Source organism: Cervus canadensis, chromosome 10 (genome assembly GCF_019320065.1).
Source record: "Cervus canadensis isolate Bull #8, Minnesota chromosome 10, ASM1932006v1, whole genome shotgun sequence".
Taxonomy (NCBI): domain Eukaryota; kingdom Metazoa; phylum Chordata; class Mammalia; order Artiodactyla; family Cervidae; genus Cervus; species Cervus canadensis.
In genome coordinates this window covers 66,477,874-66,504,442 of record NC_057395.1, presented here as the reverse complement: position 1 = coordinate 66,504,442, position 26,569 = coordinate 66,477,874, and the positions used below count along the sequence as shown (strand labels likewise).

At 47.4% G+C, this 26,569-nt stretch overlaps 1 protein-coding gene and 1 non-coding gene across 3 annotated transcripts; both read right to left on the bottom strand.

Moving 5' to 3' along the window:
- Window positions 1-441: 441 nt before the first annotated feature.
- Window positions 442-576, bottom strand: LOC122449082. The gene has a single exon (XR_006271895.1). It is a non-coding gene; the product is annotated as a small nucleolar RNA U109 (small nucleolar RNA).
- A 2,062-nt stretch (window positions 577-2,638) lies between these two features.
- Window positions 2,639-25,529, bottom strand: FAM83D (family with sequence similarity 83 member D). 2 transcript variants are annotated; one of them, XM_043479972.1, is made up of 4 exons: window positions 25,006-25,529; window positions 11,955-12,122; window positions 7,504-7,628; window positions 2,639-4,069 (listed from the first exon to the last, which is right to left on the bottom strand). In XM_043479972.1, the coding sequence occupies exons 1-4, from the start codon at window positions 25,480-25,482 to the stop codon at window positions 3,100-3,102; spliced, it is 1,740 nt and encodes a 579-aa protein (XP_043335907.1). In that variant the 5' UTR covers window positions 25,483-25,529; the 3' UTR covers window positions 2,639-3,099. The 2 variants fall into 2 exon arrangements, with proteins under 2 accessions (XP_043335907.1, XP_043335908.1); XM_043479973.1 differs by lacking the exon at window positions 25,006-25,529 and adding an exon at window positions 21,396-21,888.
- Between the last annotated feature and the right edge of the window lie 1,040 nt (window positions 25,530-26,569).

Below are 26,569 nucleotides of genomic sequence, written 5' to 3'. Positions count from 1 at the left end.
CCACTCTCTGGTTTCTCATGTAACTTCTCACTTTTGTGATTCTCGTACGTTAGGTGTTCTTGTCAGCTGCTTGGAATCCTGTAAGTAACAGATAGATACTCCACAACCCAACTGCCCACAGAAGTGGCGTGGCCATCACTTCAGTTGACTCTTTCAGTTTTTCAAGAGAATGCCAACCCTGCCATCTGATTGGGTTGACCTTGACACTACAGCTAATTCAAACAGCTCATCAGGGAGAAAATAATGAGACAGCAGAGTCTGAACACTATTTGATACTGGGAAATTTTTACAAAATGTTTAGGTGTGATCAAGGAATTGTGGTTATGCTTTATCTTTCAGATATACACTAAAATATTTACTGCCAAGTTGTAATGACTAAGTCTGACATGAAACAAATGAGGAAGTGTAACTCTCTCCCAGGGAGAGACATTTTTTTTTTTCTAATGTAGGAGAAATATACTACTACTCAACCTCTACTGGAAGGTTGGCAGCCCTGAGAACTCCTTTTTTAATGTAGCATGTTATGGACGTATTCCTGCTTCCAAAGGAATGAGAAGCAGACATTTCCACATGCGAGGCGACACATATTTTTGAACCGAAGTCTGCCATACTCACCCTCCCATCCCCTGGAATTGGGGTCAACAGATCAACATTTTGAACAAGGACCCCAGATAACTGCTGTAGGTGGTCCTTAGATCTCCCCCTCAGAAAGCTCAAGCACCACGAGAGCTTTGCTTCCTCTGACAGTCCTGGCCATTTTCTTAGGATTCCATATACTTCGTCTTTCTTTTAAAAAAATATTTATTTGGCTGTGTCTGGCCATAGTTGCAGCACACAGGATCTTTGATCTTTGTTGCAACATGCGGGATCTTTAGTTCCGGCATGAAAACTTGGTTGTGGCATGTGGGATCTAGTTCCCTGACTAGGGATCTAACCCAGGTCCCTTGCATTGGGAGTGGAGTTGTAGCCACTGGACCACCAGGAAAGTCCCTCTTGTTCTTATTTCTAATTGCTGGCATTGCTTTCAGAAAATAATGGTTTTTGCATCCTATTTCACACAAAAAAAAGGGGCTCTGAAGTTGTTAGTATGTGATGGGCCATATACCTGCCCTCCTCTGAGAAAGCCACGGTGCTAAATATCTCATTCCAAAGTCTCAGTAGTGCTGCAACAAAGAATTCTATTTAAGTTTATCTGATCCATTTGCCAGAGTGAAACACAGATCCTTTTTAATGGATGCCTATTAATAGCTCTGTAGAACACACTGAGTTGAAATTTCAAACATACCTGCATTTGTGAATGAGCTTAACTTTTAATGTTTTCAATTCACCATGGCATTAACTGCCATTTCTCAAGGTACATCTGGAAATTCCCTGGCAGCCCAGTGGTTAGAAATGCCATGGTTCTACTGCTGAGGGCACGGGTTTTCGATCCCTGGTCAGGGAACTGAGATCCTACAAGCTGTGCAGTGTGGCCAAAAAAAATTTTTTTTAATTAACAACAACAAAAAAAGGTACTCCAATGCCTCTCTACTCCCTGTAGAGAAATAGTCACATTTCAAAGCACTGAACTCAGAATCTGAAAACCTGTGTTTAAATGCTTGTCACCATTTATCAATCATGTGACTCTGAATATGCTACTTAATCTGAGCTTCAGTTCCTTCACCTGAAAATTGGGAGTAGGAGCTGTTCAACCACTCCTCTGATGAGAGGGTCACAGATGGCACACAGGAGATTATCTAAATCTGGAAGTAATTTCAAGTAACAGTATGTTTATCTGAGGCTTGGACCAGAGTTGTTTACAGACAGGAACCAGTTGTCTGGTCTGCTTCCCAGTCCAGATTATGGCACTAACCCAGGAAACAACCTGGTGAGCAGAAAGGAGTCCTAGTGCACACGTGAAAACCCGGCCTGCTCAGATCCTGTGGCTTTAGTGGCAGACAACACCCTCCGCTACTTGGGATCTCTTTTGCTCCAATCAAATCAGGAGGAGGAGGAAGCCATCAACTCTCTTTCTTTTGCCCATGCACAAAGGAGACTGGACGAAAACAGGATTCCACAGGCATACCAGCACTGACGAGCAGGGTGTAGAAACTAGTCGAATTTCCTGCCACTGGACTAGGAATCTGGGATAATTGTCACTGCCCTCTTTCGCCCCTACTGCAGGATATCCGATTGCTAAATCATTGTCAATACACCCATCTGATGAAATTAGGCCCATGAGGCCACTACAGTTAATATCAGGGTGAATCCAGGATGCACACAGAGGCCTTCTCTGGCAGAGAAGCACAGAACTAAAGTCCTTGTCTAAACAGCTGAAGCTTTTTCCTTGAAAAAGACAAGCTAGAGCACATGAAGAGACCTGAGATTTCTGGCAAGTTTTCTCATTCAAACTGTAGAGCTAGTGACATCAATATTCATATCGCTAGGGAAGGTGTGACCCTGACACTTTATGTCATCTAACTTAAATATTTTCTCTTTTATAATTTGGGTCATCTACTCTTCCACCCAAGACTATAAAAAAGAAAACAAATGCATAAATAGCTATGAGGTGTGTTTACTTGTAACGCATTCCTAGAGTTAAACAGAAAAGTGCCAGAGAAGAAAAAAAAAAAAGACACGAGCAACCACCAAACAAGAGTTGTTTACATCTATTTAATGCTAAGAACACAGATATCCTCAAGAAGGGACACACCTAAGAAACAGAGTTTTGAGTTTTTTTCCTGAATAGGATTTTGATCATGAAAACTAGTAATTCAAACCTCTAAAACAATAGAGCACATAAATCTAAAAATGCAATACATATTTTATCTCTTACCTGAATTACCTGAGAACCCTGAAACATTCTCTTGAAGAGCTATCCATATTAAAATTGTGCAAAGAAACTGTACCCATAGTGTTTAAACCATAAAACCAAGACAGGGTTTATACATGATAAAATAAACATAAAGCACATAAAATACCATGCAGCTCATAGAGTTCAAAGAAAATCAGAGTGAAGGAAAGGCAATTCTGGAAAGGAGACATTCTGGAAAGTGGGGTGCTCCAATGACATCTACTGCAAGCCTGTTTGAGGCCAGGAGCTCTGAAGGTGTGGAGCTGTCACTGATAAGATGGATAAAGCGTGATTTCTTGAACTGCCAGCAAGTTAGCAGATGATCTGGCAAAACTTCCGGAATTAAAACCAAGGTAGTTTTCGGTAAGGAATGTTTTTCTTGAAAGCATGGCCAGCATGTGGTTGAGCCGGGACCTGATCCCAGCAAAGTGAAACTGTCTCTCTTTATTCAAGTTTCTGAATGAGTCTCTGAAACACAGATCGAAGTGGGGGGTGCTCCAGTACTTAGGGTGTCCAGGCGTGGCAAAGTCAGTGGATCTGAAGGAAGTCTGGGAGCCGATGGAGCTGGCCACGGAGCCTTGGGAGGACAGAGAGGAGGAGGACCTCAAACTGGAGGAGCGCGACACAGACATCTTTGATACTGGTGACCCTTCCTTAGACTGGCTTCCCGGAGAGGCGAGAACACCCTCGTCCACGTCAGTCTGGGTAGTGGCCGACGTGGTCGGGACCTCGGTTTGGGAGCTCACCACTCTGGTGGCCACTGCGGTCTGGGTGCCGGCGCATGCCATGGCCGCGCTGGCTTGTGTCCCCACGTCACTCGTGCTCACAGCGGGCGTCTCCTCTCCTGGCTCTGTCTGAGTGGCGGCATCAGTCGCCCTCCTGCCCTCCAGCCTGTCCCTGCGGCTGCTGAAGTAGTCCTCCTCGCTGATGGTGGAGGCCCCGCACCCAGCCTCTGCCCGGCCCTCCTCGCCACCCAGCTCGGCCTTCCGGGGAGTGCTCGAGAGCCTGGCCAGCCGCAGCCGCAGCAGGTTGCCCAGCGTGAGCTCCTTAGACAGCGGTTTCTGGTCGACAAGATGGTCAAACCTGCCGCTGATCCGGAAGCTGGACAGGAGCTTGGAGCTGATGGGCTTTGACTGTGCGTAGAGGATTCGGAACTCCAGGTCAAAGTGTTCAACCACTTGGCCGGACAGAATCACCAAGTTGCTGCTGTTTAGTTTGCCATCTGTCCATGTAAAACTGCAGGATTAAAAACAAACAGAAGCTGATAAGGGTGACTGATCTTCATTTACTTACTGTCAACCTGATTATAAAGCCCAGACATCCTGTGACAAGAGTCACAATTCAGGTGATAGCACACCTACCATGCAGTGTGAGTTCCAACTCGCCTTAACACAGGATATAACCTAGGAATATGTTAACATTGAAATCAAATGGACCTGGCAGTCCAGCGGTTGAGACTCAGACTCCCACCACAGGGGGCATGGGTTGGATTCTTGGACAGGGAACTGAGATCCCACGTACTAGAGGGCTCAGCCAAAAGGTTAAAAAATAAAAAGACCAGTAATTCAATCAACAGGCTAAAACATATAATCCTCGGCCTCAGAGTTGCTAAAAACTAGAAAGGGCTCCTAAGGTGCTGAGGGCAGCGCCCTCCTTTGAGGAGTGAAGAACGTGCCTTGCGATGTCCCGGGGGAAGCTCGTGGTGGAGCCTAGACTGGGCCCCAGAACTTCAGAACCACAGGGGCAGTGCTCCTCACTACCTCCCCCACACTGCTGTTTCCACAGAGGGAGACAGGCCTGTCATTCTCATGATGACACTGTTGCTCAACACACGTGTAGAGCTGATTAGTGGCCGCGCGCCCCTGGTCCAGTGTGCCGCCTCCTTCCTATGGTGACAGGAACCCGCCCACCCCAGCCCAGCCAGCCCGCATGGAGGCACCCTCTCCAGGTACAGCAGGGCTGGGCAGGTGACCCAGGCTGGCCAGAGTATCCTACCCCTTAGATGAGGGGATCTGCGCAGGGTGGGTGGTAAGCCAGTGACAGCCAAGGAATTTTGCAAGGCCTGATACCATCAGAGAGCGAGAGGAAGTCTCTCACTTTGATAAATAGCTACTGAAGTTCACATGAGGGAGCCTGGACCTCTGTCTGCAAATAGAGAGCCTGACTGAGAATAAAGATCCATGAGAGGACTTCCCTGATGGTCCAGTGATTAAGAATCTGCCTGCCAATGCAGGGGACATGGGTTCAACCCCTGGTCCGGGAAGATCCCATGTGCCATGGGGCAGGTCAATCTGTTCTCCCCAATAGGAGAAGCCACCGCAATGAGAAGCCCACACACTGCAATGAAGAGTTGCCCCCACTCACCACAACTAGGGAAAACCCATGTGTAGCAACGAAGTCCCAGTGCAGCCGGGGGGAAAAAAAATCAACTAGAGAAAAGCAGACATAGGAGACAGTGCTCTGATAAATACATGGCCCCTAGGTCAAGATGAGCTGAAAACCAATGGTACCGTTCTATACTTTCAAGTTAGGTGAGACAGTAAATTCCATTTTGCATAAAGTAGTTTGAGCCAGCTTTCTGCACCACCGGCAATCACCCCACTGACTCAGAAAAATTTGTATCAGGAGTAGAGTGTTTACATAAAAAAAATCATAAAACGTAGTAGCAACTCTGTCTCTTGCAACCAAGAACCCAGGCTAAAACAAATTCACCGTGCGACAACTGCCTTCAGAGCTGGAGAAGAAAGATCCTTTTGAAAACCATCAGTAAGATCATGTAAACAAGACCCTTATCCAACACAAGGATTAAAAAAATGTCCTCAGCAAATGAAAACTATCCTTATTCTCATCCTCAATGGTAGCATACTTCATTTTTAGGAGGCAGCTGTAGGAGCCACTGTGTCCTTGTCTTTTGAAGTAAGATGCCAGCTCAAGAGTTAATGATTGGGAAACATAAAGATGTAGAAGCAAAGAGCTGTTGGGCTGGGGAGCTGGTAACAATTTACACTATAAATCTGCCACACAGCAGAATCACCGAACTCCTAGTTCCCTGAAAGATAGAGATAAGGGCACATCCCAAATTGTTTCTACAGGAAGCAGAAGCCGTCCATGTGAAAACTGCTGACTACAAGAACATAGATCCCAGACTGGTTGAAACCAGAAGGCTGATGAAGCTTGAAACTTCACCTTGATGCCAACCAATCAGAAAACTGTCCACAAGATGATTACACCCTGCTCCTTGAACACAATACAATTCCTCACCAGCCCCTCCAGGGTGGGTCACAGAGTCTTGAGATCAAGAGCCCGCTGCTCTCTGCCCGGCAAAGCAATGAAAGCTACTCTTTTCTACTTCACCTAAAACTCTGTGTTTCTATTTGGAACTGGTGAACAGAGGCCGAGTTTCAGCAACAATTTTTGTATTTCAGATTCAGAATAGTCAAAAATCATTTGGAAGTTTGGTTAATATAGATAAATCCTACTGTGGGTAAAAATCTTAGTTTCCTCCAATTATTGCCAAACTTCTTATGAAAGGAAGTCTTAAGGAGGAGTTCAAATTGTTCTGAGCAATGATGGTACTGTTTGAAAAGAAAGACACCAAGAGTTTCTTCATCTGCCTGACTCCTCTCACACAAGCCTCTGCACACCCACCTTTACCCAGGGCTGACACCCATTAACATTCAGAGCTGCCTGCTTCTTCAAATATAGTTTTTCTTCTTTAAGCTGTAGAGACACACCTCAGCTCACATATACCATCAGACAGTCAAACACAGAGATGGCAAAACACACCACCATCAGAGCCACGTCCATAAAAACGGTATATCTTAACCTCTGGAGATTATCATTTAGCACTTCTTATCCATACTCTCCATTCACATTCCCTGCTCTCTACCCTAAGATGCCACGCCAACAGGAGACTTCAAAGGTGGAGTCAAAAGCTTGGATCTACTTTCTAGACTAAAGCACCAAATCATAAGGCTTGAATCAAGGTGAAAGATTAAAGTAGGCAGCTTCGGCTGTGCCCTCCGTCCTGAGCCCAAAGCCTACAACTGCCCTTAATTCAAGTGGGCAGGGACGAGGTGGGTGGAAGGCCTGGAGAGCCAGGATTTGAGACTGATGCAGTCACTGTCGTTGCTGCTGCTGCTGTTTAGTCACTCAGTCGTGTCTGACTCTGCGACTCCTTAGACTGTAGCCCACCAGCTCCTCTCTCCGTGGGATTTCCCAGGCAAGAATACTGGAGTGGGTTGCCATTTCCTTCTCAGGAGAACTTCCTGACCCAGGGATGGAACCCAAGACTCCTGTACTGCAGGCGGATTCTTTATGCTGAACCACCAGCGAAGCCCCCCTGTTCCAGTCACTGTTAATCCCAAATTCGTCCACTGCAAGCCTTGCTGAGCCTTGAATCGAGGACTCCCTCACGGTCAGGTCTCCAGAGAAGTTTCAACTTCTGCACTTTAGGTTTGTGAACCACAAAGGCAGTGGAGGGGACCCTGGCCCAACCCACTCCAAGAAGAGGAGGCTTTGATTAACCTATTCACACCCACAGATTCACACACAGAGGTATGCTTGCCCAGAAAGGCTCACATTGAGAGGGAAAAGCAGCTTTCACCTTCATAGAGCACACTTCCTCTTAAAAGTTTAGATTAATAACCATGGATGGGTCAGAAACTCACCTGTAGGAGCCTGTAGCCACACGAATGCCATCAATCAGTGTGAACTTTTCATGAACCTTCCCAACAATTTTAGTTCCTGACCTGGCGTAGTAAATACTTCCTGTAATCGTCCGGACAGTCATCAGCTGTTGGTAGGAGAGTGGGAGAAAAAGAAATGAATGATCCAGTGAGCACATGATAGAAGAAGCCTTAGTTTACGATTTCTGAACAGATAAACGTATGGGCAGATGAGAGGTTACACTCCTGGGTAACAACGCCCACAGTACGGGAGCCAGGTGAGTCTCAGGACTTAAGTAATGCTATTCACATAAGTTCCTCTTCTTACATGCTTTTTTATGCATGCATATTTATTTCTGAGACCTTCAGTTCATGTGGACATGTGCTCTAAAAGAAGATTCACTTTTGGGAGACACTGAACAACAGAATTCAAACAATGACTTTGAAACAAAATGTGGGGGATAAAATCATCAAAGAAAACATGATAATAGTAATAAATAACATTTTAACAAAGACTTAAAGAAGCTAAGGTGACAATTCTCCTCTTGTATAATAGCGCTGCTAATAAATAATAGCCCATCCACACTTATCCCTACACCATAATGGGTATGGAGAACAGGAAGAGAGGACAAGCCTTCTCTAAATACAGGGTTTCTGAGGTAGAAACATCATATTATGTGGCTTAATCAGCAATGTTACTTCTCCCACAAGTCGGCATTTACCAAAAAGGTACTCTGGTGATGCACTGGGGCCATACGTTGTATAATTATCCTTGCAGAATGACACACATAAATGTATATATAATGGTATGCAAAATACTAAGCCAATCTGCATTCTTTGGAGCAGAGCAGTAGCTCTGTATCTTTAGAAATCTTACACACTAAAAGTAAATGTCTAAGATTTTTGTTTGATTCTCTCATTCACTCCACAAACAACAGAAAGCCCCTACTATGTACCAAGTCTTGCGACAATAAATATAAGGCATGCTCCTTACCTTCAAGGACCAGGAGACAGAAAATTAATGATTAAATTAAATGATTTAAAATTAATGATTAAATTACTATAGCAAGACATGACACCATCCAAAGAAGTGAAAACCTACATCTCCACAAAAACCTGTACACAAATATTCATAGCAACTTTATTCATAATTGTAAAAAAAACTGGAAACTACCCTAATATCCATCAATGAGTGAATAGTTAAACAAACTGTGGTTTAACCACACTATATGAAACTGTTCAGCAATAAAAGGAACAAACGGTTGATACACACAATTTGGACATGTCTCAAGGGCATGAAAAAAGCCAATCTCAAAAGGTCACACACAAGAAGGAGGGGACACACGTATGCCGAAGGCTGATTCATGTCGATGTATGGCAGAAACCAGCACAACACTGGAAAGCAACTACCCTCCAATTAAAAATAAATATTTTTTATAAGGGTCAAATACTGTGGAATTCATCTACATAACATTCTCTAAATATTCTCTAAATGACAAAATGACAGAGATGGGGGACAAATTAGTGGTTGCCAGGGATGAAAGACGCTGGGAAGGGAACTGGAGGGGAGTGTATGTGACCATAAAGATGCAGCATGAGGGAGATATCTTTGTGGTGATTGAATAGCTCTGTATTCTGATAGCGGTGGTTACACACATGTACACATGTGATAAAATGGCACAGAACAATAGACCCACATGGTACCCATGTCAATTTCCAGGTTCTGATGTTGTAAGTTATATAAGGTATAACTTGGGGGGTGAAGGATACATGGAAACCTGTATGTACTAATACTATCTTCCTATCTTCACAACTTCTATCATTATTTCATAATGAAGACGAAAGACAAAGCAAACTATGGCATAACACAACATTGTTTCTGCGCTATTCTTACCAAAATGCAAAATACGAATTTAACCATGAGGAAACATCAGACAAATTCCATAGAAAACTGGCTAATATTCTTCAAAAGCATTCAGACTCTTAACACAAACATTTCCAGATGAGAGGAAGCTAGGAGAAATGGCAACTAAATGCCAGATATGGTCCCAGATTGCTTCCTAGGTAAGAAAACAGGCATTCATGGAATGATTCATGAAACTCACAATGTCTATAAAATAGGTAATAGGACTATATCAAGTTTATTTCATGATTTTGAAATTTGTTCTGAGGTTTGTCAAGATGTTAACATTTAGAGAATCTGGGCACGGAGTATTCAGGGATGCCTTATACTATTTCTCTAACACCTTATTTCAAAATAAAAATTAAAAAAAAGAAAAAAAAACTAGAACCTTCCATAGAGGTGCACATGGAGCTGGCAGGGGAGGGATTTCTGGATAATTCCTGAGCAGAGCTTCAAAGGATCTGCATATAATACAAGCATGAAGAACATCACTGTGGGCAGATTTCAGTGTGATTTCGTGCATCTTTCCCTTTGGCATTTATCTGAATATTACATAGGCCTCTGTGATTGTGTTCAAAGCACTTTAAAAAAAATTATTTACTTATGGTTGTGTTGGGTCTTCATTGCTGCAAAGGCTTTCTCTGGTTGCAGTGAGTGGAGGTTACTCTTTACTTGTGGTGTGTGGGCTTTTCATTGCAGTGGCTTCTCATTGCAGAGTGTGGGCTTGAGAGTCAGAATCAGTAGTTGTGGTGCACAGGCTTAGCTGCCCCAAGGCATATGGAATTTTCCCGGACCAGGGATCAAACCTGTGTCCCCTGAATTGGCAGGCAGATTCTTAACCACTGGACCACCAGGGAAGCCCAAAGCACTTTTTATTTATTTTTTATTTTTTAAAACTTTTTATTTTATACTGGAGTATAGTTGCTTTACAATCAAAGCACTCTTGAGTGCCTGCACACTAAGGTGAGACCAAGTTCCTGCAGACTGGGCAGAAGAAGTCGCTCCCAAGAGGTGAGAGACAGACTCACCAGCACAGGCAGGCCCTGGCGAGTGAAGGCACCCGGGGAAGGTGGTGCTTCCCAAGGAATAAGTTAGGACATGAACATGAACACTGGTGAGGCCAAAGGGACAGGCCTCCTTGTGACCCTTCCTGAGGATGCAGACGCTCCCAAAGGCAGCAACCAATAGCGGGGAACTGAATTGGCAAATACACCTAGATTTTTGCTGAGTGGATGAATCAGAGCCAATCACTCAATCAACGTCATGGCCAGGCTATTCTGTGATCTGCCTGCTGCTCACACACAGCCTCAATTACAGCAACAGCACTTTGAAATTAAACATCGACACCTTCAATTTCTTCGCTGGGCTCTACGGCAGAGCAGACTGAACGTCTGGTTAGATCACGATGTGCTTTCCAGGCCTGACTTGCATTTCCCTTGGGTTCACCTGACGCATTTTTAAACCGCTGAAAACAAGCTAGTGAAGTCATATAATCTTACACTTAAATACTTGGCTCAAATTCTTTCATGCTCAGGGCAAAGGATATAAAAAGTCTACTTTCAAAATAACAAGAAATGAGAGGCAGCATGTGACAGGGATTAAGAACCCTGGGGCTGAGACTTCCTTGGTGGTCCAGTGGTTAGGTATCTGCCTGCCAATCCAGGGGACACAAGTTCGATCCTTGGTCCAAGAAGATCCCACATGCCGCAGGGCAGCTAAGCCTGCATGACAGAACGACTGAGACTGTGCAAGGGCAACTAGAGAAAGCCCACACGCAAAAACAAAGACCCACTGCTGTCAAAACTCAGAAAAAAAAAAAAAAGAACACCAGGGCTGGAGGCAAGCAGACAGATGGAGAAACTCCATCCCACTACTTTTTAGCTGCAGACCCTGGGCTCTTGGTGTCACCACTTCCCAATCTGAAAATAGGTATAACACCACTCACCTGATGGGGCTGCTGTGAGTAGCAAGTGGCATAACACTGTCAACAGCCTCGAACAGCGCCAAGGACAGACCAGGACTCCACAAACGGTGATCGTCACGATTAAAATTGGAGCCTACCAGTGCTGCGGTCAAAAGCAGCAGCTTCTCCTCCCCATTAGAGAAATGCTACTTAATCTGATGGACAGAACAGCGCTTTGTGTGTAAGAAACCATTCTAGTTCTTTCCAGAATTTCCATCTCATTTTATGTTTCTGAGAACTTCCTTATTTTGGAAAATAAGGATATTACTTTTGGAGTTTTCCTTTGAAAATACTGGCCATTTTTCTTTATAGATTAAAAAACATTCTCCCTGATCACTGTATAATACATTTTTACACTAAAAAAAAAAAAAAAGGCAGCAGCTTCCAAGGCAGCCTCTTGCCAGGAGAGGCCAAGGTCTGAACCTGACTCTGTCCATTCCTTCCAGTGAGACTTCAGGCAGAAGACTTTGCTCACGGCTTCCAGTCCCTCCCCGCTTCCACTGGGGAGACCACCACCAACTGCCCTGTAGCTCACTGACAGTCATTACTTGCTGATTGTGGTGAAACTAGAGACTTTGTAACACAAACCTTTTCTTCTTCAGGATGAACTTTCAGATCCATGCACATATCCAAAAACTGAGAGAGCAGAGCCTGGTCCAGTAGGATGTAGACAGCAACCCCCTGTTTCCGAGAGATTTCCTGCAGGTCTCGGAAGATGTCAATGTCCGTGAAAACATCCATCACCACTGCAATCACCTAGGGTGTGGGGCAGGGAGAAGAGTCAGCGGTCAACCCACAAGAACAGCACCTTACAACAGGACCCTGGACCCACTCTCGGAGCTGCCAAAGGATCCCACCCTACCCTGTCCCTCCTTCCTTCTCCTTCTGCAGTATCAGCTTTCCCCTCACCATGGACTCTTATCCATTTCCAAAGACGCTCAGGCCACTGTACCCTACAAATCTGGAACTGACCCAGCTAACCCTCCCAACTGCCTCCCAGCCCCTTTCCTCCACACTGCAAATTTCTCAAAACTATAAATTCAACCACTACCTTGACCTCCTATGAACCTGTTCCATTCAATTCTCTTCATTTACTAAAACCCTCGTCTTACAGCTCAGACCAGCAAGCTATCCAGGTTCTGCAGCTAACACACTGTTCTCTTAGACATGTGGCTTTTTGTCTATATCTGTAACACATGCATGTAAAACCTTAAGAGTCTCTCAGAGGCCCCTTCTTGGTGTACCAGTCTCCAAGCCTGACTTTATTGTCTGATTTTGGATCATAATATGATTTTCTATTATAATCTAGAAAGGACCACCCCATCTACCACTGACTCAAGGCTTGAAACTGATCAAACCGGGCAGGCTGATCCTCCCAGCTTCTGCCTCAGCATATCACAGCACATCTTCATGATGCCTACTCCCTCCACCAGTCGGGATCTAACCAAATGGCTTCCGGAGCACCAGCCTCTCCTTTGTAAAAGGTGGTCTCTGCAGTTCTCTTGTATCTATCCACAATGCAAGCCCGCAACCAGAACACAGAAATATGTCCTAAAGATGCTGCCCTGGAGCTTGGACCAGTCCTTTCCTTTCCCTCTTCCCAAGGACGAGGCTCCATTTTGTCTCCTGATCAATTTCCCTTTGTGCTGATCAATGTCACCCAGCACAGACTAGTTAGGCGCTGCCTTCTGGCCTCGGGCAGATTATAGCTGCTTCGAAAGCCTTACTCCTTAGCTACAGAAATCGGTTCCTAGTGAGCATTAAATAACTATGATACATGGAGTGCTCTGTACAAGAGATCCCTCTGGTATCTGCTCGCTGATTTACGTGACCAGTTCTGAGTCTGAGCCATCCAGACAGTTCAGGGCAGAGAAATGTCTACTGGCTCCCAGCTTTCTTGCTCAAGAGAGGCCACTCCAGTGGCAAATCCTCTCATCACATCCTCTGCAGGTTCAAAGCATGGTTGTCAGCTAACTGCTGGCAGGGCTGTGGGGACATCAAAACATGCAGGTCTTGTACAAGCCCCTGCATTGGATCAGAGCCAGGGTTGGGGGCCAGGGAGGGGAGGGGGTGTCAGCTTAAGAAACCACTCCCAAAGCCCAAGGTTCGGAGCTCTTTTGCGGGCTGGAAAACCTCACCAGTAAAAACACGAGACTCTTCCCATCACATTAACTCCTTATTTATTTACAGGTCTCACCTCTTCTGTGGGGGTAGAGGCCCTTGAACAGGACTGATTCATCCCTCTGGTCCCAGAGAGCTCAGGACAATACTCAAGGGTCATTATCCAATAACGCCTTACAGGGAGCTCGAACAAACCTTTTGGCCAACTCAATATTTGAGTGTCAAAGAAATGCGGAGACAAAGGGGCAATTTCACTGTCCTTCTCTAACACTGCACAGTCTTGTCTACCAGGAGGAGGGACCTTGAAATGCCAGCTCCCGGGAAGTCACTGCTGTGAGGGAATTTGGGAAGGAGTATTTCTCTCCCTGGCTCCCTTTCTCCAATTTTGCCAAAATCCCAGCTGTGAGCTATTCTTGACAAAGGGTACAGCTAAAACCCGCTGGAGACAGTGACTTAGAAAACAAGCATTCTTTCTAAATTGGTGGCATCTCCAGAAGTTTATATTCTCGAATGCGTTTTTATACATCCTATTTGGAGATGTATCTATCCCATGTAATTCAGCAATTGAAAGGCAGAGAGGCCTACGAGCAGACCCCAGCTCTGTGACCCAGGGCAAGTTGCTTAATCTCTCTGAGCCTCAGTCTCCTCCTCCAGCAGATATGGAGAACAGCATCTGGCATCTGCGTCAAAGGGCTGCTGCGAGGATTAAAGGAGACAGAGCCTGGGAAGGGCTTAGCTCAAGCATGAAATCAGCATGAAGTCAAGAAAGAATGCAGCCAGCACTTCTTTCAGGGTCTACTGTGAGCTGAAGCCTGTGCTAGGTAGGAAAATGGTGATAAAGAATTCGACATACACCTGACTTGCCCACAAAGCGAGGACCTGGGATGCAGGCAAGGAAAGTGGTACACACATGGTAAGAGGCAATGAAACAGGGGAACACTTCGCGGGGACAGGGAGACAGTAAAGCATCTCCCTTGCAGGAGCAGACCCAACACAGGCCCCCAGAGGAGAGCTGAGAAGGATTCCTGGGGGAGACGGCATTTGAGCCGAACCACAAATAAGGACAATTTAGCCAGGGGAGAAGTGAAGGGGTGGAGGGTGGGGGGACATCCAGCAGGAAGCCACGTAATAACACAGGAAGAGGCCGGAAATGACGGGGTATGTCCCCGTCTGGCTGGAATGCAGAGGATGCACCGAGGGAGCAACAGCACGTGACTGAGAGACAGGGGAGTGTGCGGGAGCATGGAAGGTCTTGGTTGCCAAGCAAGGTATCAGGATCATACAGGTCACGGAGAGGAGGAGGTTTAAAGAGTGACGAGGGCAGTGATGGAGCCAACAGGACAGAAGATACTGATGGCGGTGTAGGTTGAAGATGTGGCCCCCTCCTCCAACCCAAGGTCACGTACCTAAGTGCCTACTGTATTGCTTTTTAGGTTCAACAGATGTTTAGGAGGACTAAAGACCGAAATGGGCTTCCCAGATGGTTCAGTAGTAAAGAATCCACCTCCTATTGCAGGAGACATGGGTTCAATCCCTGGGTCAGGAAGATCCCCTAGAGAATGAAATGGCAGCTCACTCCAGTATTCTTGCCTGGGAAATTCCAGGGACAGAGGAGCCTGGCAGGCTACAGTCCATGGGGTCACAAAGAGACATGACTGAGAGACTCAGCGCACAGCACACAGTGACTGAGAGAGGGACTTCCCTGGCGGTCCAGTGGTTAAGACTCCATGTTCCATGGAGTTCGATCCCTGGTTGGGGAACTAAGATCCTGCATGCCGCATGTGAAAGTCACTCAGTCGTATCCAGCTCTTTGCAACCCCATGGACTATGCAGACCATGGACTTCTCCAGGCCAGAATACTGGAGTGGGTAGCATAGCACAGCCTTAAACAAAAAAAAAAAAAGAAAAGACTAAAAGAACAAAAGTCAGCAACAGAGGTTTCAATGGGGGGCCAGGTGGGAAACCATGAGGGTCACAGAGGAGTCAGATGTGAACTCAGGTCCACACAACAGAAAACAGAAAAAGAAATAATCCCGAGAGGGAAGTTTCAAAATTAATTGTGAGGTGGCATAAAATCTCATAAAGGGGTTCTAAATGAACACATGTGAGAAGAGAGTCGAGCTCATAAAAAGTGAGAGAAAAACAAATCCAGAGTCAGTCCCCATCCTCAAGAGAGACAGGAGATGAGGTGGGGTATCCCAGCACGATGGAGCCACTGGGTGTACACCCTGGCATCACTGGGACAGAGCCAAGGAGGCCAGCCCAGCTGGCCAGGCTAGAGAGGGTTGGAGGGTTGCTGGGCAGGGCCCCAGAAGTGGGGCCCATAGTATAAGGCGCCTGCCAAACTGAATTTTGATTCATCACCCTAACAAAACAACTGTACAAACACCACCATTGTTACATAGTGAGTAAGGATCTAATTTGCTATTAGTTTCATTGTTTGGTTTTGAGGCCTCAACCTTTCCTGTGTGTTGAAAATAATTGGATTTGAACTGGCCTCTCACACCCACGGAGTAGTTAGAGGGTGGATAGAGGTGTTTCTCCTGATTCCCCCTGTACCCAACATCCCCTCCTCTTTCTAGAGCAGGGCCCTTAAAAGACTTCTGGAAGCAGTCGCAGTAAGGCCTGTCTTCCTTCAAGACAGACCCCCACCCTACCTCCCCCCAATCTCTCCCCTTAACCCCACCCCACCCCCATGCAACCAAGCCCTGCGTAGTTGAACTAGACCTGGGGCTTCTCAAGTCTCTAAAAGGACAGCCTCTTCACTGAACTGAGCTATGACCTGGGCTCATTCACTAGCCAGCTGAGTACCTGCTCTCCAGGGCTGGCCACATCTCAGAGGTTTTGGTGTTCATGCCCTAGAAGATACACTTGGACTTGAAAGTGGTCATCACTCCCACTTCCTGCGTCATACCACAGGATGGACAAGGAGAGACCCATGGGCAGGTGGGCATTGCCCTGTAACAGCTCGTGCTGCAAAGATTCTGTCTGTTCTCTTAGGGCTGGAAAGCTCTGCAAGCAGTGGTTCGTGAAAGTCTTTCAGGGTCAAAGCCCATCTGAGCATGTCGGTCCTAAAATGACACCTAAGGAGGAAACACTCAGCTGTCGGAGCCTGGATGGCTGGTCTGCTGCCTGGTCCTCACGCTGTTCCTGCTTTTCTGCAGCCACATCCAGAGCAGCCACTCCTGAGTCAAGTCCATGTCATCATCACAGATGACACAACCTCAAGTTACCTCCTTCAGTCACTCAGTCCAACTATCCCCCGATGATTTATACCATGGGACCCGGTGATCCACATGATTACAGGTAGCAGTCCCCAGAGTATTCTGCATTGATTCCCTCATTTATGTTACTTTCCACGTACAACTGGAATCTTTTCTGTTTGCCAAAAGCTCTAAAGAAGTATCTTGAGATCTGAAAACCCGATTAATTGTTATCTCCAATTTACTGAAAAGAAAAATAAAGCATGCAGAGGTTCTGTGACTTGTTCAAGGTGACAGTCAAATGCAGGAGCTAGAATTTCAGCCCCACTGGGGCACCCCCAGAACTACCTATTAAAAAGTGTTAAACATTATCCCAAACAAATCTAATTTCAGTCTTCAAATGATTGAGAACTTGGAATAGATCCTGAAAGGACTGAGTAGAGTATTCCAGAAAGTATATAAGATTGAGTCCACCAGGGGGGATGATCATCAAGGACACAGAACTTGGAATGCCCTAGGACAGCAGCAGGCACTTCTTTCTGCGGGCGGGCTTGCTAACACTGAATGAACTAAATCAGGAAACCTTGGGAAGCACAGACGCTATCTGATGAGGCTGCAGGGTTAGACCTGGACACAGATGCAGGCTCCTCCACTTCCAAGCACCATGTACCTTCTGGCCAGTTACTTCCGCTGTGTTGGCTTCTACCACATGCAAATAACACCACCCACATGTAGTGTTCATGGTGGGTTTGGTCAAGAGAGAACACCTGACAGCTCCTGGTATGCAGAAAGCCTTCACATGGCAGCTGGCACAGTCTTAGTTCTCATTTTGCCACCGTTCCTGGGTAAGTCATCCTACCTGAGCTCAGCATCCTCAAACAGCCCCTCTGAGCTCTGCTGTCTGATTCATGCACCCTCCATGGGCGGGGTGGGCTCTGAGAGCTTCATGGGGCCACGCAGGGTGGGTCATTCCTGTTCTCATTCCAGCTCTTCCTCTGCCTGGAGCAAGAGGTCCAGGTCACTCACCGCTTCTCACTGCATCTCAGTTTCTTTCCCTTCCCACCCACGATCATAAAGCAAAGACACATGCTGGAGATGCTTGGAATTCTACCAGAGGTCTGTGCATGTGCAAAGAAGCACCAGCCTGTCTGGTGGTCAACAAGAGCCTGTCTGCTGAATTCCTCACACTGAGCACACGACGCCCAAGTCAACTTCCTTCCAGTTCCCAGGGCTCCTGTCTCTTCTGGAGAACTTCTTGCTAAAATTTAAGAAAAAAAAGCGAAAGACCTATATTTTCTCCCCAAGTAATACATATTTTAATAGAACAGAAATGACCTCCTGGAGATTTCTTTTAAAATCTTTAAAGAACAATCTTGATATCAACTTTAGAGTTTGAAGACCAAAAAAAATGTTGATGTCCACAGCAAAACTTAAATTTGTTTGTGCCTGTTGTTTTCTCTAAGTTTCATGGGCTGTTATTATAAAATTAGCAATTTAAGTACCAGATTAAGGTACTAGTGGAGCCTCTGTCTGCAGAGAGCGGCCCGGGTCCTCGCTGGGAAGGCTGGGGTCAGAGAACCAGTTTTTCACTGGCCCTGGGAGTGAGGGGCCAGGCACACATGGTGGCATTTCCTCTGCACTGTTCCAGCGTAAAATACACAGGTGGACTGGCTTTTTTTCTTTTTTCTCTTTAAATTTACTATTATTTTTAATTTTTTGGCCATACTGTGCAACATATGGGATCTTAGTTCCCCAACCAGGGATGGAACACATGCTCCCTGCATTGGAAGCATAAAGTCTTAACCCCTGGACCACCAGGGAAGTCCCTGGGCTTTTTCAAAGAGAGGGAAAAGCATCAAGAGGTGTTCTGTGGGAGAAGGGACTTATCATTGTGAGTTAATTTTTGAATTATGCAGAACATCTGCCTGGCTCCCAAGTCCAACAGACAAAACAAGCTACATCCAGAGACATCTGGCTTCCATTCTTGTCCCTTCCTTTCTGCCCTCCCACTAACATAATAACTTCAACTAGTTTTTGCTTTATTCTCCCATTTTAAAAAATATAAATAAGCATATATGTGTACACATCTTCACTTATGTTACTGAAGAAGTATGCACATGTGTGTATATGTGTACACATATATGTTCTTATCCTCCTGTAGATAAAAGGCAGCAGATGATGCGCACTGCTCTAGGCCAGTGCGTACAACAGAACGTTCTGAGATGATGGAGATGTTCTGTATCTGCTCTGTCCAACAGGGTAGCCACTAGCCACCGGCAGCAATTAAATACTTGAAATATGATTAGTATAATAGAGGAACTGAGGTTTTTTTTATTGTATTTCCTTTTAAGTCACATAAATGTAAATAGCCACAGGTGGCCAAAGGCTGCTGCCTTGGTCAGGACAGTGCTAGCCACTTCATCACAGGAAATAGCTAGTCCCCATCCCTTTTCAGTTGCCAGGCACTCCACTGTGCAGAAGGGCTCGTTTGCTCACCAGTCCACCACTGAAGGATGTTTGAGCCCTTCCAGCCTGTTGCTGTCATACTCAGTGCTGGAACAAACAGCTAACTGCACAGGCCTATTCATATTTTTCGCCAGTGTATCTTTAAATAACAATCTTGATATCAACTTGAAAGACAAAAAAGATTGTTGTGTTCACAGCAAAACCTGAATTTGTGCCCATTGTTTTCTCTAAGTTTCATGGGCTGTTATTACAAAATTAGCAATTTAAGTATCAGATATGTCTTTGGGACAGATACAAAGACATGGAATAGCTAGGTCCACAGGTCAATACAACTGAAATTTTGCTGAATATTGCCAAATTCCCCTCCAGAGGTTCTATCATTTGCATTAGGACTTTTAAAAAGCCAATATACCTACTATTTCTCTTCCTGACAGAACTTATTTTTTATGCATAAAGGAACCAGAGAATAATTCTGCAGCTTCTCTCAACTGCTGACAGATGCCAGGTAAAAAGAACAAAGAAATGAAATGGCAGACAGAAAACAGCATGGTGGTGGCCAGGGGCTGGCAGCAGAAGGGAATGGGGAGTCACTGTTCAATGGGAGCAGAGGTTCCAGTTGCAGAGATGAACAAGTTCTGAACCTGAATGGTGGTGATGGCTACAGTGGTGATGGTGAATTACGTAATGCCACTGATCCGTACACTTTAGAAAAGTGGTAAGTTTTGTTACATATATTTTACCACAATTTAAAAAGAAGAAAGATGAAATGGTGAAAGATTTCTGAAATCCTTAGGCTAAAGCATAAAATCAAAAGGAAGGAGTAAAAAGCAGCCACACTTAAGTCTGGTGGGGAAGGTCTTAAAATGACACATCAGTGAGACTTCGTAGGCCAGTGGTTCTCAACCAGGGACAACTTTGCCTCCTAGAAGATGTCTGGCAATGTCTGGAGATTTATTTTTTTAACTGTAGGAAAATATATAACATACAGATTTGCCATCTTAATAATTTCTAAGTGTATAATTCAGGGGCCTTAATTACATTCACAATATTGTCCAGATGATATGGGAGATATTCATATTCACATATTCACAATATGTCCAGATTGTCACCACTGTCTGTTTACAAAATTTTTTTCACCTCCTACAGAAACTAACCATCAAAGCAGCAACTCGTTCTTCCCCTGACCCCCCTCCCTGGGGGAAACATTTCTGAATGTGAGGACTGTTTTTCAGTGGGGGCCAGTGCTTTTGGCATCTACTGGGTAGAGGCCAGGGATGCTACTCAGCACCCTACAACGCACAGGACAATCCTTCGGGACAAAGAGCTATCCTGTCCAAAACGGCAATAGTGGCGAGGTTGAGAAAGCCTGCCCTGGGTTGAGACGGGCATCCACACAGGAACTGATTACACTGCACGGGTTCTACTGCAACTCTGAGGATTGTGTAAGATCAGGAGGGCCTTAATTTATATACAAGCACGTGCACACTGGGGGCCTCCGACAGATTCCTCAGCTGCTACTCCTCCTAGGAGGCGGGACTCTGTGTCAACACGATGACAGCTTCTTCTAATGCTCAGGTTATCAAAAGGATGCCCAAGGGTGAGGTCATAGCAGAAATGTCCCTCTGGAACAAAAGCAAATAGGGAATGGGTAGCTGGTAAGAACGATAGCTCTGGGGAATGCAGGACCACTTAGAAAGGTGAGCTTTGCCTGGGAGCTCCCATCCAGACACTAGGAATATTTCACGAGCACGGCAACAGCACATTGCCACGTAAGGGCACACAGCACCTCCAGGCAAGGTCTCCACTCCCACCCTATCTGTGGGGCCCAGAGCCCAGGTCAACACTGATTCACATGGTAACAGAGACAAAGAAATGAATGACTCATCAACAAATACAGTAATACAGGGATAAATTCTAGAGTATGTATGTCAGGGGAAATTCTGTGCAGCTCAAAATTCTCCTAAAAGCAAACATCTCAGGTCTCAAACAGTCCAAAGCAAAAGAAAAAAAGTACAAAACAGTATTTCCTACAACTGAGCCCTAGGTCAGCTGTACTCAGAAGCCACGCTGTACATAAATCATTGTGTTTTTAAGATGCTGGACCTCACTCAACACAACAGACCCACACTTTGAAAGGTGCACAGAAACTTTTCCCAAGAGCAGGACTGGCAGGCTCACAGCCTCGGACCAAGCTACCCTGGGACAAGTCCTTGCTGAGTGGAAAGGCAGGCAGACTCACCTGATGAATGATCAAGGCTGCAGGTGAGCAGTCTCCACAATATGTGGTGTGCACTATTCGGTGCCAGACATCCTGCAAGCCTAAACAGCTCAAACTGCAGCTTGAGTCCTGGGTGAGGATGAAACCCATTCCAGAACCATCCAGCGAGGCCGCAAAGCCAGGATCAGACACCGCCATTCACCATCTGAGCCTGGCTTCTCCTGCCCGTACCCTGACCACTCCGGTCTCTCTCCTGCTAAGGGCAGATCTAGTACTGTCGTCATCATTTCCCTGTTTCTTTGATATGCAATGTGGAAATCAAAAGTACACATCTTGAGAAACCCTTAAAAAGGCCCAGACTATTGAAAGCTACCAAAGAACCAACCCTCCCTCGTGGCAGGGGGGCCCTGTGCGGTGGTGAGTGGCTGAGAGCCCAGGTTCAGCGGCCAGTCTGACTTGGATTCACACTCAGCTCTGTCGCACACAAACTTAAAGGGCAAGCCACGTCACCTCTGTGCCTGGTCTCGTCTTAGTTACGGTCTCCTCCTACAGCTGTGAGGAGGGTTAAATGAGAGAATCCAGGGGAAGGGCTTAGCACAGACACTGACCCACTCAAAGCGCTCAATCACACCATCAAGTGCTTTCACTGTCTGAACACAGATGCGGAATGGCCTCTCATCTTATCCAGAAACAGCTTGAGACTTGCATCGTCACAGCCCTCGCCATCACAGATCCTGAACTTGAAAGAATGTGGTCGGAGTGATCCAGCCACTTCTGTGAACATAACACACACTTCTACCTGGAGCAGCAGCAATGGGCCAGCCACCAGATTAGCTCTCTAACACCTGTTCCCTCCATAGATATCTCTCCACCTGGGGACAGTGATGGCTCCTTGTCTCTACATGGCACAAGGCAGAGCATGGTGGCTGACGGTGCTTAAGAGATGCTACGCCTTGGTTTGAGTTCTGGCTCCATCATTCCCCGGCTACATGACCTCAGGGCAAGGGAACTTCTCTATGCCTCAATTTCACCACCTGCAAAATGCAGATCATAATCACACCTACCTCGGAGTTACTTGAATGGTGCCTGGCAGAGAAAGCAGTGCTTTTCTGTTTGGGTTGGTTTTGTTTTTTTTGTTTTTTTTTTAAACAAAAGAGATGGTCTCTGAGACCTCAAGTTTAGGGTGTCTCAAATCCAACTCATCTCCCCATCCCTACCCTCAGCTTCATTCTCCTCCATATTCTAATTTGGTAGCATCACTGCCTACCCAAGCTAAAAAAATCTCAGCTCTTCCCATACCTTCTCCTTGGCTTTGCCTCTTCTCCTGCCCCGCTCCCTCACCACTCTTCTGGTCCATCGAATGACCAAGTCCTATCAGTTCTACCAAAAACTCTTCCCCTGCCCAACCCCCAGCAATGCCTTAGCACAGACCCTCTTCTCATATATAGATCCCTACAACCCCTCCTGACAACCATCTGACACCAGTCTCACCCCTCTCTAACCCATCCTCCTGCAGGCTCCCACCAGATTCACAGGGACACCAATCTGATCATGTCCCTCTCCTCCCTTTAAACCTTCGAAGGCTCCCCACTGGTCCTTCCAGGAGTGTGCAATGCCCTCAACAGTCTGGTCCCAGTCTCCCCATTTAGGCTTCTCTCCTACCATTAACCTACACATACTCTGTGCTCCAGCTGTGAGCAACGTGGCTGCCTCAAAAAAACTGTCAGGTGTTTTCACCATTCTGTGAAATGGTGAAACAGTCCCTATGCTCTGTTCTGACAAGAGCTCCTCCCACAAGGTCCCACTCCTCCACTTGGACCCAGCTCCAAGGCCGCCACCACTCTTAAAGCTTTCTTTCTTCAGCCTGTAGCAACCTCCTCACTGCTTCCTACCAGCCGACTATCAACTCTCAAGTGCAGGCAAGGGTCTTGTCCTTCATCTGTGGCCCAAGCCCCTGGGGCATAGTGTCTATATACAGTAGGCATTGAATAAGCAAGCAATCTGGCATACGGAAGAGACATTGAAAACACCTAGATTTAAAGGTACCGTACCACCTTTCTCAGTTAAAAACTGTCCAGGTTCCAAATACAGAATCTTGGAAATACAGGGCAGAGAACAAGGCAGGAGGTTCTAACCAGGAAGGCATTACAGGATGCCTACAAGACAAAGGAGTCTGAGGATCAGCCTTGAGCCCCTTCACAGGCCAGCACTGTGTTGACGGACTGATCTTAGCTCTAATGCCCCTTCCATACTACTGAAAACAGGATGTAAGTAAGAGGCTAGGGTCTCTCTCATAGAGACCCATTCATTCCTTTCCCCAAGTTCCAAGTGCCCAAGTTCTCCCCCTAGAGGTGATCATTGGGAATGCACACCTATTTTAAAAAGGTGCCTTTTTCCATCTTTCCATCTTACCACTGAACTCACAAGTGTCTGTTGCATCAAAAGGACCCTAAGCATACTCAATGCACCACAGGGCTGATAACAGTCTAGCTGGCACCCATACATCTTCCCACAAAGGCAAGGCACTAGCCTACTGGATCCCCTACCCACTGCAACCCCACCAACAGGCAAAGGGCACTGGGCAACAGGAACACTGATAAGTCAGGACTTGTCCCCAGCTTGGCTACTTCAACCAACCTGATGTACAGATATCATAACCACAGTCAGACACACTCAGCTATAAGCCCTACCAAGTCTTACCATGACCTGGAACTTTACCTGCATTTTCTCTGGCACAGGCAAACAGCCAGGAAGCTGGGCACTGCCAGTCAGCAAGCAAGGTGGCAGTTGGTCAAGTCTCTGGAGGAAGATGTCTGCTACACCCTACCAGCCCCCGCCACCTTGGGTGCCGCATGTTTTCTGCCTGATCCCTCTGTACCCAGCACCCTGGGTGCAGTCTCATCCAGACTGGCATGGAGACAAAATCTCCCACCGCACCCCAATACCTTATCACACTAAGAGCCAGACAACGGCACCAAAACCCACCATGGAGAGATGACTTAATGCATGGTTTTCTGCATTTTTCCCCCCAGCCTTTGGAAATGCAAACTCCCTGCCCCACCCATTCACTAAAGGTGCAACTTCCCCTCCAAGCCGGCAGAAGGCAAAAGGGTCAGGGCTCTTGGCCCCTCTGGTTTGCATCTGCTTTCCACAAGACACGTGGGGGTGACTAGCAATGATAGACTAAACGCCCCGCAGCTGTCTCTGGGGACAATCTTTCAGAAATTTCCCCAGAGGTTATGCGCTTCTTAGGTCGTGCATCGCTTAAGGAGCTCCTAAAAGTGGGATCTAAAGTCGGCTGACAGCCAATCTGACAAGAGGTTTTTAACTGAAAGCTGGAACGGACAGGATTTCCGGTCACCCTCCCAGGGAATGTAAATGTTAGGAGTTGGAACTTGAGCACAATTCGCTTTCTTGGGGATGGAGACTCCTCCCACTCTCCCTGGCTACGAGGAGCGGACGGGGAGGGGATCGGGGATCCGAGGGGATACACAGAGTGGGGAGAGTTGGGGACCCCCCCCCCCACCGACCAACCGGCCAGAGCTCCTAGCTGACCTCAGTTTCCCACTTTTTGAAGACGGTGTCCCGTCCGACCGGGAACCGAGGAGACCTGAGGGGCCGGGCCGCTCACCTCTCGCGCCGAGCGGAGCTGCTGGCGCAGCGCGTCCTTGCAGCCATAGGGGCCTCCGGCGCCCGCGCCGTGGGGCTGGAAGTGCGCCTCGACGCGCGTGGCCCCGCGGTAGGCGCCCTGATAGAAGGCGGGCCAGCCGAGTTCCAGCAGCGGCGGCTCCAGGTCCGACTGCTCGGGGAAGTAGGTGCCGGACGAGCAGTCGTGCGACGAGCCGAAAGAGTCCTCGGCCCCCGCCGCCGCGCCCTCCTCGCCGGGCCTTTCGGCCGCGCGCAGGATGGCGCGCACCTCGTCTGGGTTCAAGAAGCGGCCGAGGCGTTCGCGTCGCAGGAACGCCGAGAAGGCGTCGGGGCCGCCCGCCAGCAGCTCCTCGAGCGCCAAGCGCCGCTCCTCGCTGTACAGTTCGGCCGGGTTGGGCGGCCCACACGGCGACAGGCAGGCGGCGGGCAATTCGTCCAGGCCATCGTACCTCAAGGCCATGGCGGCGCTCGGACACTACCCGGCTCGGGCCAGTACGGGCGTGCGAGACGCTTTATAAGCATCTTTGAATCTAACCAGCCCGCGCCATTGGCTGCCCCGCCCCGCCCCGGCTCTCCCATTGGCTGCCTTCTTCTAACGGCACCGCCCGGAAGCAGTGCTTGCCTCTACGGCTCCGCCCCCTAACTTGCTATTGGTGCCCCGCGGCCCGGCCTCTCCCCCGAAGCCCCGCCCCTCCCAGGCCTTCTTAAGACGGCAACCGAGTCCAGGTTCTCGCTCCAGAGTTGCTGGGTGGAATTTAAATCTTGGCTACTACGGGCCTACTCCGAGGTAGCGTTCCTGCTCTGGCCCTGGGGGGAGCTGAGTTCATCAAGAGAGCCGGTGCCAGGCCTAAGTGGCCGTGATACCCGGGGTGGTGGGACAGGCTGAAAGTCTGGATTGAAACCCGAGAGCCCGGCCCCCGCGCCAGCCTCGCGCGCCCTCTGCCGCCCGTCCCACAGCGCGGCCCTTGCAAGGCCCAAGGAAGTCAGGAATGTGCACACAAAGGAGAGGCTGGAGCCTGCTGGGGCACGCTGACCCACTGACTGCGCCTCCCCAGGGCTCACAGAGTTTGGGTGAGGCTCACCCGTGTTGCCTTTATCCCCAGCACTTAATCATTCATTCGTTCGTTCAAAAATACTGGTCCATCATAATAGCTACTCGTTTGATTGCGCCTTCAGGGTAGCTATCTTTCTCTTCTCTCACCTCACCGTTTTTTGCCTGGCGAACCCCTAACCCTGGCTAAACCCCACTCTCCACCTACTTTCCACCTGCACCCGGGCAGACATACAATTCTGGAGAAAAGAAAACACAACGTTGTCTACCAATTGTGCCTGAAATTCATGGTCTCAAGTGGGCCCTTAAGGTTGCCTGCTAGCCTACGTTTTCCTACTTCTACCTCTTCCTCTTTCTTACTCTTAAGAGTTTGCCTCCTATTTCACTGAGGAAAATAGCAGCAGTCAGAGAAGACAGTCCCACATGCTCCTGCCACATCTTCCTCCCTGTCTGCATCTCTGCCCACATACTGGGCCTTGTGTTACTATGGATGAAC

Bases quoted from the DNA above. Each gene is read 5' to 3' on its own strand.
- FAM83D (XM_043479972.1), bottom strand. From the start codon at position 25,482: ATGGCCTTGAGGTACGATGGCCTGGACGAATTGCCCGCCGCCTGCCTG. The intron at 12,123-25,005 runs GTGAGCGGCCCG...CCCACACCCTAG, and splicing joins AGCTCCGCTCGGCGCGAGAG to GTGATTGCAGTGGTGATGGA. The intron at 7,629-11,954 runs GTTTGTGTTACA...TCCTACCAACAG, and splicing joins TTCATCCTGAAGAAGAAAAG to CTGATGACTGTCCGGACGAT.